Genomic DNA, 20,642 nt, shown 5'->3' with positions numbered 1-20,642 from the left:
GGTGCCTGAGAACGCGCGCAATCCCGCTCTGCTGTCAGAGCATGCGCGCACATGCAGCTGGATCACTCGTGTTTCTAAGTAGGCACCGCACCTCCGGACGCGTCGCGCATTCTCATGCGCGCGGCGCGGTCACGTGACTACGTGCGCCGATCCCCAGCTGCGCGGCAACTTACTCCCTTCGTATCCCCTGCGGCCTCCCCACCTCGCTAACGGGTCCTTCCCTTTCTCCCTGCGCTTGTGAGGAGAGCACAAGCGTGACAATCTGCTTGTAAGGCTGATCTGCAGATATCCTGGTGGCACTTCTGCTTCGCCCACTGAAATATGTTTGCATTCACCTTCTTGGGACAAGTGCTTTCTTCATATGGCCATACTAAAGGATACTAACTGATGGGGCACTGACCCTGTCTGAAACACAATAAAAGGGAGGCTTGATCTGTGCTATACTTTGGGAAACATCTTCCCTACCTCTAAGCCCTGTAGCTTCTCTTCTGCTTCAATGCGGAACTCTCTCCCAGAATCCTATGCTCCTCTCCTTTATACCTCTTGTAACTTCTTCTCCACTGTTATCTCCTAATGTACTTTTGGTTGCAAACACCCAGAAAAGGGGCGAGGGGGTTATGGGTCTGTAATGGAAATTAGGTAGAATGGGATGGAGAGAGAATGAAGAAGAGACCTTACAGGAAAAGCAAGAAGCTATTGATACAGTAGGTGTAAGGCCCCACCATCGCGGCCATCCCTCTTCTACACTAACACATCCCTGAGCTCCTACAACTCTATAAAGATGGGCGACATTTGCAGTCATCTTACCCTTCAACCAAAAATGGCCAAATTGGCCTCATTCCGACCTCAACAAAGATGGAGGTTGTAATCGGCAGCAGCAGTTCCTGTCCTTTAAATAGCAGCCAGTGACTCCTGGCCAGTGCCTGAGCAAGGTGTCCGATTCTTAGGCCTCAGACATGGTGGCATTCACAGCGCTGACGCTCATGCTCTCCTGCTCAAGCAGGAGCTTTTTTGTGTCCCTGTATGAGCGTCAGCGTGCGCGCTTGTGAGCCGAGTGGGAGCGAGATCACTCTCCCTGTGTAGCTCTGTATATTTCCCAATATAGGTTTACATATTTGTACCTCTCCTGCCATAATAGATCTTTCAACAATTTCTCTGGAAGCGGTGGTCTCTAGATGTATGACTGTAATGGTTTTCCACCAATAAATACCTGAATTTGATGGTTATTAAAACCTTTATTCCTCCCAAAAGAGGTTGGGCCTGATGCTTTAACTCCACCATTAAACCCTGTAAAGCCAGAAGGACTTGCAATTCAAAGCCATCAAAAGGGTTTAAGGCTCTTATGTGGCACATGAGTTAAAAGGTGCAGTCCCATGTGGCTGGTAAAAAAAAAACTTTTGTAAACAATTTAGCAATCTAATTGTCTTCCTAAAGATAATCTAGTCATGCAACAAGCAAATATTGGACTTATTTTGTTTCTCTGGAAATGAATTAGTTATTGCATTTCTTAAGTGTTTCCTTAACTCTAGGCGCTCCCTGTCCTTATCAGAGAACCAAAAAAAGATAAGAGTGGGAGGGAAGAAGGTATCTCAGGCTGTGCAATCCCTTGTTGAACATATATAATGTGACAGCCCAGAAAAGGGTGTAGCCAGAGAAAATCAAACTTCTCCCAAGTGTTAACTCATCAAGTTTACAAACCAACGTTAAAAATGATTACCCAGGCTGTGCTGAAAACACTGTGTAATGCGGCAGGCATAAGCTTGTAGGGATCCATGTTAAAATGGGCGAAAAGCAACGAGTGACACAGTGCGAGTGCTCATTTGCATGTCATTACCCAGAATCCCTGGCTGCAGTGGAAGCATTGTATGCTAAGGGATAATGGGGAAAGGCAGGTTTGTAGACCTGTTAGATGTAAATGTGCTCATAAGTGGTGTTTGTTGTAAAATTTATTAAAATACGTAGGCGTGTCAGATTTTGGTAAAAAAATACGTTAATCACCCAGATGGAGTCCTTTAAACATGATACTGCCATTAATACACTTTGGTCTTAGGACAAATAGGCCCTTTTAAACTATGATTAGTAATAATGTAGCAATGCATATAAATAATCAGACAGTGGCAATTAGTTTGAGTTTTTATTAAAGCCAAGTTATATAACAAGTGGAAATCAGCATAGTCTTAAGATTACAAAAATCACAAAACATTCCTTTTAATCTCCTTTCCAAAAGAACAGAGTAAATAAATAACCATAACCTTGTATCCAAGGGTTTTGTTTAGTTTCTTTCACAAAACGGATTTGATGAGAACAAAGAAATACATTTTGGCAGGACAAAAAGAGCTCCTCACAATTCATTCACACTTAAAGAAAATGTTAAAAAATGAAACTCAAAGTTAAGCTTTTCTCTGACCTCAGTGTAGGAACATTTTGAGAAATACTGGAACACAGTCAGATGTTATTCACTTATTGAACAGTTCTATGATTTAGGTTCCTGACAAAGCTACAATGCTCAAGTCCCCAACAAGTCCACCATGAAACTCATTATATTGAATATTCATAATGATCAATAATGGCTACTACACTATACGCAATATGTCTACTCTGTGCTTCTTCTGTTGGTAGATCTCACTTCTACGTTTGTGAGGTACTTATGCTTGTTTCCCTTAGTAATAGTTAGATCAATCTCCTGCGTAGTGTCAAATAGTTCCCTATCTGAAGTTGGTCTCTGGCGGGAATACACTGTCTTCAGGAATCAATATCCTGTCACTCTGTGTACTGCCTACCTCGTCCATGTAAATTGGATCAGTAGTTTACTTAGACCATTCTGAAGGGGCCGATCCGATTTATGGATCCGATTTATGCTCCGGAGCTACTACTCTGAGAACTCCCTGCTGAGCACATTCTTATTCCTCTTCTCCAATGAGAACAATCTTGGGTCATTACTATAGGCACTAACTATACATGGCATGTTCCTTAACTGAAAACAACAAACGGTGACAGGACATCCTTACTACACATAACTATACACACAAACCTATTTACAGGACTCATGGTAATGCTTCAGTCTGAACTCTGAGGAACTGGTTTCTAGAACATTGGGCGGAGCTATATATTCCCTTCTATCTCCCTATAGTGACATCACTGGTCACAAGACATACCCAGTAGTGGCAATCCCTTTCTGCATAGTCATCCTGCATCACACGATGGGGAGGGGAGTAACCTGAGTGAGCCCACACAGTTAACCCATTAAGGCTGTTAACCCCTTATACTATCTATTAGTCCCCAAAGGGGGGCTACATAAGTAATTAAGAAGGAGGCTCTGGGCTCTTACCTTTGTGCAACTTTAACCCTTTGAGCACCTCATGACATACCCTGAACTCCATGGAAGCTAATTTGCCAGGAGGAGATTGCATTCAGTGCACCAATATAACGGTGAATGTGTACCCTCCATTTCTGTTCACGTAATTGGAACCTTCCTGCGAACACTCAGGTACTGCCAATCGTCCGGGACTCAAGGGTTAAAATAAGTGGGAGCGAGTGGGATTACTAAATGCTAACCCTCTATAATTAAACCTCTGAATAAAGGCCAATCCGCAGTTTCAGATTTTTATTTTAGAGAGCAATCCGAAATCCGTGGGTGCATTGTTAAAAATCCGGACATGGATTAATCCACGGTGGGGAATATATCTCTCTTAAAAATCCGTCCGCAGATGGATTTTGGTGGCGGGGGGGGGGGGGAGGGGGGAGGGGTGAGGGGAGGGGGGCGGATTTGGTCTCAGTAATCCGGGAAACTGATTTGGACTGGATCGCTCATCTCTAGTTATTGGAGCAAGTTTAGCTGTGGCAAAGGTTTAAACAGAAATCTGAACTTGGCTTTTATTCTGAGGAGAGTGGTGGAATTCCTAGTAGCAGATCATTATAAAAGGTATGACTTCATGATCAGGTTGGTATTTTGTAGCTGTTAAAACAGGCTCTCTCAAGTACATCTATATTCCACGGAAGTGTTTTATGAGGGAAGCTGTATTCCGTGAGTGAAGCACAAGATGTATTTTACCATAAAATGAGTCATGAACTGGCATTAAATCATTGCTGTCAGAAGGACAAACAATACTTTGCTACCTAAATCATTGCAGGACCCACTGCCAGCAAAGTGGATGGATGTTAAAAAAAAATTCTAAGAAATTCTTATTACTCGTTGCACTATCATAAATACATAACCATTCTTGAAATTTGTTTTCACTGAGCAATAGGTGATTTATGTTTAAGTAAGGACATTGCGTAATTTTGTATCTGAATTCTAAGCAACCCGTCCCTAGATTTAGCATAGCGAAGAGCAAGGTCCCAGATTAATTGAGCACCGGTATGATTAGGGCAGTCCATCTGACGTTATCACCCCTTCAAGTCGATCGGAATTAACGCTGTATCGGGTACACTTAACAGTACCGGCACTTGATGAATCTGGACCAATGTTTGGTATTTATGTAATTGCAACTGCAATATATTTTGATATGTCTGAATGGATTTTTCATTTAAAGCAACAATCTAGTTTACCGAACAGCAAAATAAATGTCTCCTTTCTTTTTTCCAATGCAAAAGTCCTTTTACTTTTGTTTTAGGCCAATCCGCCCTTTTTAAATTCTGTAGTTGAACGCCCAGAGATACTAGTTCCAGAAATTCTAATGGTTGCTGCCTTTCACAATCATTAACAGCTGATGCCAGTGAAATAATACACAGGTTAAAATCTCAGCAAAAAGAAACATTTAGAAAAAAAAACCCAGTATGAAATAGATCAACAGAACATAAACTGTCAGATTATATGATAACTTCATTTGGGAGGGGGGTGGGGTGTATCGCTGCTTAAACATAATCAAATAATGGAAGATCTCATGAAAAAGTATATAATCCGAATAAAGGGAAGAGTCAAGGAAACATAGCAACACTCTTTTTTTGTTGGCAGGGTACATGGGTATTTGCTTTGAAGAAAGCTGAAAGAAGATTACTGACATGAATAAAGGTCTGGCCATTGAAAAGATATTACAGAAGAGGTCTAAAAACTACTAGTCAGACCAAAGATGCAAACAATGTAAGAATGTCATAATAGAGAAAGAAACAGTAGCCACGGTTTGATCTTTGACCCTCTTATCAAATCCAACGTAATTATACACTATGTAAAGAACTGCCTTGCTAAGTGGCTTACACTGGATTTCAAAAGAGATTTCGAACAATAACCATGTTTTCAAGGACATGACTACTGTTTTGTTGTTGGTCTGATTAGATTCTACATGCTTACATTTTTCAAATGACTTGAGAGTTTGTGGTATGTAAGATAATAGGGAAGGTGAAAAAGGAAGATTTAGCGAGAGTCAATACCTATGGCATGCAAAGTACACATTCTTTGGTTCTGTAAGATTCCCTGTTAAGCAAACGAATAGTACAAACAATTTTCATTATAAAAGTCAATATCCTGTGGAGAGCCAGTAAAAATAAAGAGTGAACATTTAAACACTTAAAAAATAATTATAACTGAAGGATTTTTTTCACACTGGATTTAAACAGTTTATGGTAGTCCTGTCATTTTAATGTCTTTTCTATGGTACTATCACTCTTACATATTATGCTAATCAACTTTAAAAGTTCCAAAATACATGTCATTACCCAGAATCCCTGGCTGCAGTGGAAGCATTGCATGCCAAGCGATAACGGGGAAAGAAAGGGTTGCAGACCTATCTGAGACACTTGAATGTACCCACAAGTGGTATTTTTGTTTGCTGTATAATATATGTTCCAATCACACGGGTGATATACCCTCAAACATTCCAGGACTATGCCTTTGGACAGCCAAACCCCAGACTAGACTGACCTAGTGAAATGAACTGTTTGCACCCTGTTCAATAAATCCCCTTTTTGGTTAAGGTGGACTTTGTCTGCAATCCTTTCCTGAAGTCCCTCTTTGCTAGCCTGGTGTCTAGTGAACACATACCAGCGATCCTATTCATGTGTAACAACATCAGAGACTGCCCCTGGTTCTATCAGTTTATTAGTGACTGCACCCCAGCGCTCTGCATGGTTCTGGCGGTACACCTCTGACTTAGGCTGCGTCCATAGACAGGAGGAGGAGTGCGGAGGCTGAGGGAAAGCGGCTGCTTTCCCTGGCCTTCGTTCGCGTGCCGTCCGGGGGCGTGTTTATGGGTGGGCCTCATTGGGCGAACCGCTCACGTGACCGCCCGATCACGCAAAAAATCAGTTTTGACTGATTTCACGCGCATCGCGCGCCCCCTCCCGCTTCCACACGTGCCTACACACTGTATAGACGCGATCACTGCCTTTAGTAGACGCATCAGCGCGGTCTGCCCTTCTATGGACGCAGCCTTATACTGCAGGTTACTAGCTGAAAGTACATGGCATTGCTCGGGAATTCGAAGAAACGAAAAAATATAGAGATTTATAAATGGATAATTAATTTTTCTTAACAAAACATTTTTTTCAAATCTATTTTTATTCTAATGCTGTTGGGTTAACTATATATATATATATATATATATAAATATATATATATATATATATATATATAAATATATATATATATATATATATATATATATATATATATAAATAAATATATATAAATATATATAAATATATATATATATATGTGTGTGTATATATATATATATATATATATATATATGTGTGTGTATATATATATATATGTGTATATATATAAATATATATATATATATATATATTTATTTATTTTTAACGTCAGGCGTAAAAACATACACATTTTTTCCAGTTCCCACTATGGAGCATCCAACATAAAGCTGACCATGTACAAAGCATTGATTTTTTTTTAAAATTCAGTCCATCTACTTTAAGTGATTGTCCTTGAGATTTATTAATTGACATTATAAAGGCAAGCTTCACTGAAAATGGAAGTTGTGTGAATTCTAAGGGAATGTCGGTAGGATGAGTGGGATTCTTGGTAAGAATATGTCTTCTCCCTTAGCACAGCCTGTTAAAATAGTGGCGTTGATGATATTAGGCAAAATAATTTTCACTTTGAGTAGAGTTCCATTACATAGTCATGGAGCATCTACTGTACATTTTACAGAAGTATGATAGGTGAGCCAATTTTAAGCATGACGTTATCTGGTGGCATGCCAGAAGATGCGATTGAGTTAAGAAACTCAGTGGGTTATTGAACTGCCTCCTTTATATCCATGACTGTGTCGATTGACATGTACTGTATGTTCTAACTTCTCCAGCCAAATTTTGTTGTATTTGTATGTTGATTTAAATCAACAATTGTTTTTTGGAGTAAGAATTTCATGTTCGCAAAGCCATTTCTGTTGTATTTTAATTCATTTGTATGTATCTTTCTCATCTACAATGTTGGGGGGGTGGGGGGGCGGGAGTTATGGTTGCATGTCACCTTAACTTAGATATTTCCAGACTTTTGAATGATTTTCTTACATACCTCAACTATACTTTAACAAACTTTTTTTAAATTAAATATATATGTATTTATATCTGGCTGTGTGTATAGTGTGTCTGTGTATAAGTGTATATATGTATGGTAATAAGAGCCTTTGTGTCTGACTGTCAGAGTCATAGCTCCAAGACCATGAAACACACACACAAAACAATCCTGCTGAATTTGGTTAAAATCAGTACAGTTTTGAAAGTTTCAATCCGCCATCTTAACTCAAAATGGAATCCAATTGTATCCAAACTGTTCCTTGATCTCAGGAGCCATCATGCAAATTGCGGTTACGATATCTTATGAGGTGTCCAAATGCGTAACACACACACAGACACACAGACACACAGACACACAGACACACAGACACACAGACACACAGACACACAGACACACAGACACACAGACACACACTGTATATGTATATGTATATTTCACACTGTATCAAATTGAACTGTAATGCTTGCCAGGAAAGCTCATTTAGAATACTTCCGCAAGAGAAAGAACACATTTTCATTTTGACTTATAGGCCAGTTACCCATGTCTATTAAACATTCCCAATGGGGGGGTTTGGTTTCCCAGCTTTTCAGTGGTCAGCTGTGGAAAAAAAAATCTATTTTTTCTCCAAGAATGGTCAGAACTTGGTCCAGCTATGCAATATCCGTAGTGGCATTTCCGATGGGCTGTCAAACCCTCTATTTATATTTTCCAACTTTATAATTTCCTCTCTAGGGATAGCTCTGTGGTTCATTGCGAGTCACCCAAAAGCTATATGAATTACACAGGCAACATCCAATTGAAATATGTGAACATCTGTGTTTGTAAACCCATGATGTTTGCTTTTTGCTGTTTTTGATTGCTTTAAATATTTTGGCATATTTGTGTGTGGGGATGTTTAATTACATACTATGTCTTATTTCTGTTGATGATTTATGATTTCTAACCATATTCAATGTCACCCTTGTCTCCTTCACAATTTAACAGCCTTTCATAATTTTTTCCCTTTCAGCGCAAAGAAAAAAGTGCAGATAAGTGCTATTGCCCATTTCCCTAAGATACACATATACAGTAGGATATCATTGTATCTATACAAAATATTTTTTGAATTCTGTAGCCCTCTCTTGGTGGACTACAAGTAAAGCGTTTATTGCTTAAGGGGTTAACTGTGTGGGTTCACTCAGGTTACTCTCCTCCCCTCCCCATTATGTGATCTATGATGTCAATGTAAGGGTATATATAGCCGTCACTTATGTTCTAGAAGCAAGTTCTTCAAAGTTCTGACTGGAGTTCTCACAGTGAGTCCTATACATAGGTTTCCGTGTTCTGTAATATGTAATAAGAGGTGTCCTGTCATCCTTTGTTGTTTTCCAGTTAGTAATATACCCCTTCAAAACTAGCACCTGTTAAAAGAACAGGAAACATAAGTTTGTGGCAGAGAGCTGCCAATTGTCCTGGTCTCTTAGGGTTGCTCCACCCGCAGGCTGACCACCACTGTCCCCATAGGGTTGCCGTTACTGCAACTTGTACTCACATTGAACTTGCCCATTGAGTATGTTCTTATTGCATTCTAATTTCCCTTCAAGCTGTTTCCATACATCCTTTTCAACGGGTACTTAAAGCAGCAGTCCTAGCTGACATTTTTTTCCCCTTTTAATATGTGCATCTATACAATCCACACAATGATAAGTAATTAGCTAAATTGCCGATCAATCCGTTCTCTTTTGATCGATCGGCGAAGATTCGGCTCAGCGGTTCACTAAATGGATGCAGATGAGTATTAACTCAGTATCTGTGACTTTGTAAATGGTTGCTATAGAAAAAAAAGGTCTGTTACATTATAATACATAAAAAATGTAATTCAGAGTTGTTTTTAAAAAAAATATTACAAGTATTTTCTCATAGTACAGAACTGATTTATAAAAAAAAAATACATGTAGGCTATTGCATGGTCTGCAGCTTTAAGTCATGTACCTCCCCTGAATAGTAGAAGGGTCTTCCAAGCGATGAAGTCCAGAGTAATACTGTTTGTCACAAGCACCTTTTTGTTTGATAAAATTCCTGGCTCCCGTCTTTTCCCATACTTTCATCCACCCCACCCAGCACCCTATAATGGCCTGAGACTGAGCATTGCCATTGTACATAACTAATCTGATGTGACCTCCTTTTAGAGCTGGGTAAGGAGGGTTACAATTGCTTTCCTGTACTATGAGCATTATCCTCCTTTGTTTTTGCACGGCACATGTTAGCAAAGTAGTTGTACTCTTTTCAGACTTCATTAAAGCTATGTATACATAATATTTATAATTGAAAACAGAGAGGTAGTAAGACCGATCTAAAATAAATCAATTATCCTTGAAAATGATGAGGAACTGTAAGTTTGTAAGTAATACATGTACTGAAGTATTAGCCACGTGTTCAATCTATATACTACTTGTAATGATATTTGTGGGTCTATAAAGCAATAAAGCATTTGAATTAAAAAAACTTTATTTATTTTTTTAAACATAGGTTTTTTTATTAAAAATTGGGGTACAGAAGGGGAAAAGGGTAGAGAAAGTTGTTAAGCATTACAGTACAGTCACATTCATTTTTTCACATAGGGAGCTCAACTTACTGAATATTCCTAGTCGTAGTGCTTACAAAAATCGTATAAGTCAGTCACTGAGGCAGGGGTGAGCAAACATTTTATGCCGAGCCCCCCCTTTTCATCCATGAAATTTCTCGGGCCCCCGCTGCCTGATGTAATCAAAATCACATGAAAAAAACCTTTATTAAACGGTATATAGTTTCATTAACTTGTTTTGCTCAATGTAAAGGTGTAAATTGCCTGGTCTCCCGTAACAAGCTATATACCGTATAGAATCTATACGGTATATAGGATGCGATTATAAAGAAAAATGTGCATACACTGAAAATGCTTATACCAACCGCAACAGTCACGCCACTTGCTACTGCAATGCGGGCGACAGTTGAAGTGTTTTCAAAATTTGTTTTCTGGTTGCAACTGCCATGTCACATGACGCGGCCGTCCAATCTGTAGCATGTGCTTGTGTTGCTCTGCGACGTCGCCAATGTGATGTCACAGATGTGCGCGCACGCCCTGCAGTTCTGCTGTATAATCGCCACCTTATGTATTATTTATTTATTTACGTTTTCAATGTTTCAATGTTGTTGTGTTTTTACTACTTTTGTACATTCATATTGTGGCAGCCTCCCCTTTCACTTGTCAGCTGTGCTCGGATTGCAGGGAATCAGGTTGCCAGCGGAGGAGAGCAGGACCAGAGCAGGGCAGACACCGGAAGGAGGGGCGGTGATGTCACAGCGCTGGGGCGTGCTCCACCCCTGCAGTAGTTTGCGTGCTGGCCTCTTCGGAACCATCCCTCTTGCACCGCCATACCGCCGCAGCCCCCGCACGCACACACCCTCACGTTCGGCGCAGCACAGCTTCTTCGGCCGCCCACCCGCCCACACACAGCTTCTCAGCCGTCCGTGCACAGTAGCCAGCCCGTGCACAGCCGCCAGCCCGCCTGGCCACCAGCGCACAGCATGTTTTGCTGTCTGCCCGCGCACACAAGGTTTCGCTGCCCGCGCCCCCCAAAAACAATCTTGCGCCCCCCCCAAGGGGGAGCGCCCCCCAGTATGCGCACCGCAGACTCAGGGACTGAAGACAGGGGGACGACATCCATGAGGGATAGAACACCAACGAACGTGGGGAGATGGCAGGGGGGGTTGTTTTTAATAACAAGTGTAACACCCTCCCCCCCACCCCCTCCTAAGGAAGATAGAAGGGGGATATGTTGTTCATGGTGCTCACCTGCAGGTATCCAGGAGTCTGGGCATCCACAGGGCAGGGAGCTTGGAGAGTAGATATTCTCTTTCACAGAATAGGGTGCGCAAGGGCTGTCAGAGGCAGGGGTGACCCCTTGCAGGAACTTGTAGATCAGTAACTTATCACAGACTGCCAGGGACTTTGCAAACTGGTTGCGATTTATTGTCAGCAGGATCAGCATGAAAAAACAGCAACAATCAGGACAGGTTTTAGTCTTCCCCCTCTCCCACGTTAGGGTAGCTACTCTTGGTCTCCTAGCTCCAGGACCCCACGGTTAGGAATCTCCCTCCTCTATGCTCCATGCAAGGAGAAAGTCTTCCCCTTTATTCTCCTGCCTGATGATATGGCTTGCTGCTCTGCTTGCCTTCCCTGGGGTCTATACTCTGGCACAACGGGGCCCCACTTAACCCAGCTCACCTTCTCAGGCCTCTCTTCACTCAGGACCCCAGAATGCACCTAATCCAAATGGCGGTTCTCCAATGAATATACCCTGGGGGTGTGAACCTTTCCTTCCCAAATCTCTGGGCAAAACAAAGTGTTGCACTCATCACCTCACTGCTCACATGAGCTACTAGAATCTTCCTAGCTCTGAGTCATGCCTCATGAGCCAGGAAGCTGCAACATTGTAGCCTAGCTAAGAGCCAACTCACATGCAGGACCAAGTGTAAGGAGATTAACCACTACACTGCTAGAGTGCTGCCCTAGCCTGCATGCTAAAAGGGTCTGGTTTTAGCAATGGGGCTACACAAGCAACAGTTGTGGAGTACTGTATTTCCTTGTTGTATCACATGCCAACTTCCCCTGGATCACTGCTAGGGATCCTCTCTAAAGTCCCTTATTAGTAACACTGTTTAATATAATAGAACCAGAGCTGTCAAGGGTCCCCACTTGGGAGCGTGAGAAGGGGCCTCACACATTATACAAAGACACAGGGCAATCCCTTTAGGCTTTGTCCCCGCTGGCGCTGAGTGCACTCATGCTTGGAGAGCTCTCTTTTATTTACCTAAGCGCCGAGCGTCGGTGAGCGTGTGCGCACGCGCATACCCGCGCGCGCATCGCGTGAGCAGGGACTTGCATATATATATATATGCATGTCACTTCTGTAAGCGCTGCCCGCTCAGCGCTAGCGGCGACGCAGCCTTAGGTTGGAGCAAAGGATATTTTGCCAGCAACAAAGGAAAGGGTTCTGTATAGTAAGGGCAGGAATTCATTACTCATGGAGACTGTGATGGAAGATACAATAAATACCTTAAAAAAAAAAGGTTGGACATCTTTTTAGAATGGAAAGTTATACAGCAATATAATAAATAAGTAAACATGGGGATGCTGATCCAGTGAGAAATCTGATTGCCATTACTGGAGTCAGGAAGGAATTTTGTTTTCCTCTTATGAGACATCACTGGATAATGTTTTACTGGGTTTTTTGTTTGCCTTTCTCTTTAAATATAATTATAGGATGAGTATCTGTCTAGAGATGAGCGCATTTTCCACCGAAATCCGATTCTGAGGCGGATTGACCAGTTCATTTGAGCCGCACCGTGGATTATTCTTAAAAAGGCAGATTTGGTATTTTTACTGTCAGTAAAAATCTGAGCAGACACTTTGGAATCTGTTATTGGATCCCATCCAGTCGGATTTCAATGTCTGGATTCTTAAAAATCCAAAGTCGGATTTGTATACATGAAATATAGTTTCTGCGTTGGTGGAGTTCAACTTAGTAGAGTCTCCAGTTGTGTGTGTGTATATATATATATATATATACTGCCCTGAGGAAGGTCTCTCTGCGAGGACCGAAACGTTGGCTGCCCTGTGTTGATAATACACTTTGTTTTCTCACATGCTGCGGTGTGCTGTCTCTTTGTCATCAGGATCCCCCTGGTCACCTTATGCGTGTGTATGCGTGTGTATGCGTGTGTATGCGTGTGTATGCGTGTGTATGCGTGTGTATGCGTGTGTATGCGTGTGTATGCGCGTGTATATATCCCCTCAAACCTCCCACCAAATAAATTAGGGAGAAATGCCTGTGCTGAAACAGGAGCACACCAGAGGTACCCTGGGAGATATGCTAATGGCTATGCAAAGTATATTTAAATAAGTCACATCCCACACTTCCGGAAAGGATTTCTATTAGAACTATATTAAGTTGATAAGCCTAATTCACCTAGTGACTGGAATTGTGTGTTGGTGTCAGACCAAACAGGACTAGAACCCACAACCACTTCTTTTCTAGGCCACAGATACGTAGCAGTGCACCACTGTAACTGTCCACTAGCACAGGGGTGCGCAAACTTGGGGGAGCGCCCCCTGAGATTCTTGGGGGCGTGGGCGCGCTTCCCAAATTCACTTACAGTAAATGAAATGCCAGGGAAGCGGCGATAGCCTCCGTAAACTTTACTTACCTTTGCTTAGACGGCTTCTGAAGACGCATCGCCATGACGCCGCGGTGACAGCCGGCAGCGGAGAAAGATTGCTCTCCCCTGTACTAACATATCTCTACAACTGGAGCTCCTCCCTTAGTAAATAAAGTGTTCATTTAGGGTAAAATAAATTACATTTCTCTTTTAGGTAATGTCACATCACTTGACCTGATTTATTGGAGCTTAGTAAATCCAGGCCAAAGTAGTAGATTTAAAACAAATACTTTTATTGAGTAATCGGACAATGTATCTTGAGGATCGTTCCTGAAAAGTACTTTTGATCTAATGTAAATCAGCTAGTCTTAAACCAATTGGTAGGCAACATAATAAACTTTGAGGGCAGACATTACATACATACACACACAAACGTTACCCTTCTTATTTTGCCGCAGACTAATACTGCTGCTGAGGTGGGGGCCTGAGTCCTCTTTCTCTATGTGATGTTCCACACGTGGCCATAGGTCAGACAACAGGAGACAGACTAAGATAGGGTTTATAGTTTAATCATATTCATAAAGTGAGTAGCAATGGACACTCTGGTACCTTATCAGCCTTTACAGAAGAATCACTACTTACATTCACATAACACATTAATACAACATGCCCCTCTAAATGCTTCACGGGTGTATATCAGTGTCTATTACTGAGGCCACCCAATCGTGGGTATCAAGGCCTATGCGATGGAGCTCTTAACTATGTATCAATGTATATATATATATAATATGATTAATTAATTGTTTCTTATTCTTTTTTGTTTATCTTTGTGCATTTTTTGGATTTCAGTGCTTTGTTTAGGACTTTCTGTCTTTTTGTGTTGCTATATATTTTGTCCCTTAGCACCGCTACATACCTTATTTTTGGTATATGTGTAGCTTGTGATCCATTATATTTATACTGGTAGTGATGTGGTTATGTGTGTGTTTTTGTATCCTGTCTTGGTCATGGTCACTCTCTTTAACCAGCTCGTACCACTTTCTATTATTCTTATTTTGGCTTTACATTTATCATCTCAGCTTTAATTTTTTATTCTTTATTCATCATGGATTTTGATGGCAAGGAGGAGCAGAGACTTGCTAGCGCAGATGTTATCTTCTCTATTGATCAGGAATTAGATGTAGTAGCCACACCTGTGGTTGACAGTACTGAGATTGATCTCATTAAAGCTCTGAAAGTACTGCTGATCAAGCAAATGCGTACATGGTGGAACAAAATATCACTAGAGAGATATCTGCAAAATAAATTTATCCCACGGGGACTCAGAGTACAAGTTATCCCTGCTTTTCCATTCCTTAATGATGAAATGAAAGCAAAATGGGAGCTATCAACTTGCTCGTTGCAATTGATTGATACCCTGATAATACACGATACGTCTATTTTGCAAGATATCTCGCCAGAAATTGCAAACCTAAAAAAGAATTGAGCAGTTTGAATCCAGAAAGTATCTCTCACTTGGAACAAGAGTTATCCAAATATGAGGAGGATATTAAGGCCCTAAAAAGGAAAAAGTTTGCAAGAGATTATGCTGACTACAAGGAGGGTAGAGTTTATAAGTGGCACCAGCCCAAACACAGTAAGACACGTCACTGTAAAAAAACAGGTCAGGCTACATCTGAGGACATATCAGGTATGACTACTTCTGATATGGACTCATCGGATTATGACAGCACACAGGCATCCGGCTCAGAAAGTGCAACCTCTATACGCCCCCTTTTTTTATACAGTGGCAGGGGTCGCAGGGGACCAAGAGACAAACGAGGAGGGGAGTCAAGAAACCTTCGCGACCGCGAATTATACGGGTACAAGACCCAAAAGAAACCTCATTAATATATACTGAAGACAGACTGACAATTGTCAACCTTTCGGATATTCAACTAACACCTATACAATGCAGTGTGTTGGAACGAGTTTTATCTTTTTCCCCTACTCATGTTTGCGATAAGTTCGAGTGGACTAAAGATCTGCATCTTTTCTGTAGGAAACTTCTCTTGTACAAACATTATCTTAAATCAAGTGAAGAGATGTTGCCTCAACCTGATACTTCTGATCTAACACCTACTGATCACCGCTTTCTCTACATCTTTCTCTGACAAGCGGATGATAGTGGCGTTCCCATACAGAATGAGTTGGCTGTTGCAAGTCACATCAGACCGAAGTCAGTTTTTTGTCCACCTATACAGACTTCATCACATATAGAAGAATTCTCAGGTCTTGTGAGTCATAACATATCTCAACTGACAGAAAAAATCTATAACACCAACCTTACCAAGGCTGAATGTTTGGCATTCGAGAGTCTCCAACAGATGAAAACCATTGAATTTAAGCCCTCCGATAAGGGGGGCAATATCGTTCTATGGCCGAAAACTTCTTATGAATCAGAGGTCTATAAACAACTACGAGATCGAACTTGCTACCAAGAGCTGCCTGGTGATCCAACTTTAAAATTTAAACTTAAGTTGGATTAAATCTTGGCAGAAGTATTCGCAGTTGGCACTATTACTAAACGTAATTATTATGAGTTGGTCTCTAAACATCCAGTGGTTCCAACCCTGTATTTGCTGCCTAAAATACACAAAAACCTTTCCCATCCTCCAGGACGACATATTGTCTCTGGCATAGGGGGGATATCGGAGCCCATCTGCCGTTTCCTTGATTGGTTTTTACGTACATTTGTAATAACCCTTCCATCGTACATTCGTGATACGATGGATGTGTTGTCAAGATTGGACCAGGTTGTGGTCGATGGGGAGACTATTCTGGTGACGTGCGATGTGGGGAATCTTTACTTACACCTGTATCCCACATCAGGGCGGGTTTCATGCTGCCAGATACTTTCTCAGAACCGGAGTTCCAATCTTGTCAACACTCTCATGCAATCCTTATCATTTGTTCTCACACATAATTATTTTGTGTTTAAGAATTCTTTTTTTCTTCAAATCAGGGGAACGGCTCCCTCCTATGCAAATCTTTTCCTGGGGTGGTGGGAAAGAGAGGTGGTTTTTACGGATGAGAACACCCATCTCACTAATCATGTCCTGCTGTGGTTGAGGTACATTGGCGACATCTTCATTCTCTGGCAGTCTTGGGAGACTCAGTTAGCCTGACAAGTAGATCATCACCTAATTTAAGAGACAAACTTGTCAGGAGTCATTATACTCCTACCCCATCTAATACGTTTCTGAGTTCCAAAACCAAACAGGGCTTCACGAAATGTGACATGTGTTTGGCCTGCCAACACATGTCTCCAAAATCTAAATTCTCCAACAGCAATAGGACAAAAGAATATAACATCTTATTCTCACTTAATTGTAAGTCCAAAGGAGTTATTTATTATTTGAGTTGCCCCTGCCATATGATTTATGTAGGCATGCCTGTCACGGTAGCTTACAGGGTTATAATATACGCCAAATAACTGGGTTGAATTGAATACGACTGTGATATAATAAAGAGATTTTATTCCTTCAAAGACAGATGGACACACAATATTGGACAAATAACAAACGGAATATATACACTTACTTAGGGAAGGGACAATGAAATAACCAGGATTCGGGTTAGCAGTTCATCAGGCATCAGGTATCATTCAGGTAGAATAACGAAGACACTGGGCATAGAGCTTACAATCGTTTATATGTGATTTGGGCTCTATCCCTAACATTTGGACCCAGGTAATGGATGACAATTATCTGGACCCAATTACCTTTTGCCAACTCACGTGGGAAGCAAGCTAGTACCTGACCACAGGGGGTTGGCATTCCTCTAGTCAGAGATCCATTTCCTTAGCCCCACTCTAAAAAGCTGGCGCCTCCAAGTCTGCCAAATGGGGATCTGGACAGGAAAACTTTGACTTTAAGTGTGACTTATGGCACCTCTTGCGAATAGCCATGTCCTGTCTATCTCCATCCAGTATACACAATCTTTGAGGATGAGCCTTTGATCAGTGGTCTTTCTGTAGACACACTGTCGCCCCCTGACCATTAACATTCCAAAGAGCCAGTAACTTTCGCTGGCTTTACTGTAGGCATAAAATATAATTAACTTACAATATTTTATAGACATCAAAATATTCCGTTCGACTGGGCCGAGCAGGCTAAAACTTGCCATGCCCTCATGCCGGAGAGGACTCTACATGGTGCCCAAGTTTCAGCTTGCTGCGACCCATCGAACCGGAGATACAATATTGGATTTTAAAACCACATGTTGCACAGATTGCATTTCTCAATGGCAGAAACACAATTTAAACAGTTAACCATACTCCGTTTGGTTGATCAGAGAGGGCTGGAAATTGCCATGCAATCATGCCGGAGCTGTGGCTGCATGGTGGCCAAATCCCGACCCTCTAGTCCTTACCAAACCGGAGATAATGGTTCCAGGTTTTTACACTTTCGCACTTGGTGTTTTAAAACCTTGGGGCTTTTCTCTGCCATTATGGTCAATGGCGGCGACCCTCGTGACGGCCGCGACCCTTTCTCGTGGCCATTGCCTGTCGGACCCAGTTGAGGTCGAGTAAGGGGCAAAAAGAATTGGACCGCTAGCTGCCCCAGAACCGAAGTTACGATTTTAATGTTTGAACTTGGCCGTGACCAAGTTCCCACGGTAATTTACCGATCAAAGTTCTTTCTTTGAGGATGTAACTATTTTTGGATACTGCGGTTTGGCCGGCAGCCAACTCAGTTCCTGGAGAGCGGGATCGAGGTATTCCCATTGAAATGCATTGCGCATTCATTTCAACGGGGAAGCTCCGCTCGTCCTATCGGGCTCCACCTGCTGGTCTTCTTAGGTATCGGGCCAAAAACCTTGAAATCTCAATAGACTTCTATGGAGCTCCAATGGCGACCTATGGGACAGTGTTGCAAATGGGGGATGAAAAGGCGGGAAGGGGAACAAAGGGTCATAATCATACCAACAACGTTAACCCTTTCCCTCCCGACCTGATCCCAGTGTATGTGCTTGGTGCATACACTGTAAGGGTAAAAACACATGTAATTCAGTGACATACATTTTGTACTGAGGCAGAGGCATAAACACACACTTAACCATTATTATAGTTAACCCCTCGCCTCCCACACGAGGGTAGGGGTGGCCAGCTGGGGTGTAACCCCTTTATTACCGGGCCAGCCCCCTTCCCTCATCACAATGACTACACGTGAACTACGGTTCTGCATATTGGAGCATGTCCGCACCATCAAAAATGCACAACATCACATCTCAGCCAGCAAAAAGATTACCTCAGTGGCACGACATTTTATGTCAAATCATAATTCTGATGCCTCGTCACTATCTGCCTTTGCCGATGATAGGGTTTAATTGGGTGTGAGAGGGGGAGACCTGGAGAAATGTCTTTTACAAAAAGAATGTAGGTGGATCACCCAACATGGTTCCCTCATGCCCCATGGTCTTTTTTGTCATGGGGTATACCATGTTTCTCTAGGTCTCCACGCTCCCCATGGATTTCCCTTTAATGGGCGCCCCCCCCACCCCCTTTTTATTTTTCATCTCTTACTTTTATTTATACTGCTCTTTTTTTTTTTTTGTAACTTAATTTTTATTGATTCAAATTCAAATTAAATACAATACATTATAGGGTACATTTTGTCTTAGCAATCAACATTATACTATAAAAGGAGATCGTAATAGGCATAGAATGACGTTGACATAACGGTTAAACACAAATTGTCTTACAGGGGGGACAAGACGTACTCATTCACAAACCGACTTACTAGCAGACAGACAAACAGTCAGACAGATGGACGGACGGGCAGACAGACTTACTAACAGACAGACTGACGGGCATACATCTAGGTGGGAGGACAAACAGACAGAGAAACTGGTAAACGGTTGAATCGGCAGACAGACCGGGGGACAGACATGTAAACAGAGAGGATAGGGGGGAAGGATGGAGTAGGAGGGGGGAGGGGGGATAGGTAACCTGGGGGGGAGGGGGGGAATGAGGCGCTGTTGATCAAGTGTGCATCTCGGGGCGCCCGAGCGGCCCGCTCCAACTCACAGAGGCCCAGGCTCTTCCCTAAGTGCTCTTGTATGTATTTCTATAACAATATGGGCTCCAAATAATTACTGTGAGATCAGTTTGCATTTCCCAAGGAGAACGAACCTGTCGCTATCATAGTCATATTGATGTCCTTTCAAGCCCCGGGATATCTGTGCCAACCAGGGCTGTCCAGACTTTTAGAAAATTGTCGCCAGTGTCGTTAACTAAACTCGTTAACTTTTCCATCTGGCAAATAAACCAAATGTGATTCCGAATTTTTGGGATGGTTGGAATGTCTGGGCGTTTCCATAATGCTGCGATCTCACACCGCGTTGCAATTGCAAAATGGGCAATTAGCTTATTGTGTGCTTTGGAGAGGCCCGCCAATGGTCTGTTCAATAGAAACAGCCACGGGTTTGGGGGAATTGAGAGATCAAACAATCTATGTATCCAATTTCGAATTGTCTCCCAGAGTGGGGAGATCCGCTGGCAAGACCATAGTCTATGTAACAGGTCTGCCGATCCTCCACACTGACGGGGGCACAGCGGGGAGGATCCCGGAACAAACCTAGATAATTTTAGTGAGGTGAGGTACCATCGCATCAGGACCTTATATGCGTTCTCCTTGAGAGTGGTGCATATGGAACTCTTTGCCGTTGCTAAGAAGATAGCGCTCCACTCCACTTCTAGGCTCTCCCCTATATCTGTTTCCCATTGTGTTCTGAATGATGGTAAATTTTGTTCCTGTTCACCAGACCCGATTATCTCTCCGTATAGCTGCGATGTGAGTCCCTTTGAGTCGGTCTCAGCCAGACAGAGCTTTTCGAAGGATGTCAGTGGGGGGTATGGGGCAAATTTGTTATAGAACGCCCTGATCTGGAGGTATCTACAAAATTCTGAGTGGGGGATCTCTTTTTCTAATCTGACATGATC

General features: G+C 42.2%; 1 protein-coding gene across 2 annotated transcripts in view; it reads right to left on the bottom strand.

Moving 5' to 3' along the window:
* Positions 1–20,642, bottom strand: part of LOC142495853 (rho GTPase-activating protein 7-like) — a 405,729-nt gene that overhangs the window by 146,255 nt on the left and 238,832 nt on the right. Inside the window, exon 1 of one of the 2 annotated variants that reach the window (XM_075601885.1) lies at positions 11,292–11,699. The exons of the other annotated variant lie outside the window; for it this stretch is intronic. Within the exon in view, the coding sequence (XP_075458000.1) occupies positions 11,292–11,487 (196 nt within the window). The 5' untranslated portion in view covers positions 11,488–11,699. Of the gene's footprint in view, positions 1–11,291; positions 11,700–20,642 lie in introns of those variants that run through there. 2 annotated transcript variants of the gene reach the window in all.

The sequence above is a fragment of the Ascaphus truei genome, chromosome 5 (assembly GCF_040206685.1).
Source record: "Ascaphus truei isolate aAscTru1 chromosome 5, aAscTru1.hap1, whole genome shotgun sequence".
NCBI classification, from domain to species: Eukaryota; Metazoa; Chordata; class Amphibia; order Anura; family Ascaphidae; genus Ascaphus; species Ascaphus truei.
This window is presented reverse-complemented; position numbering and strand designations above follow the sequence as displayed.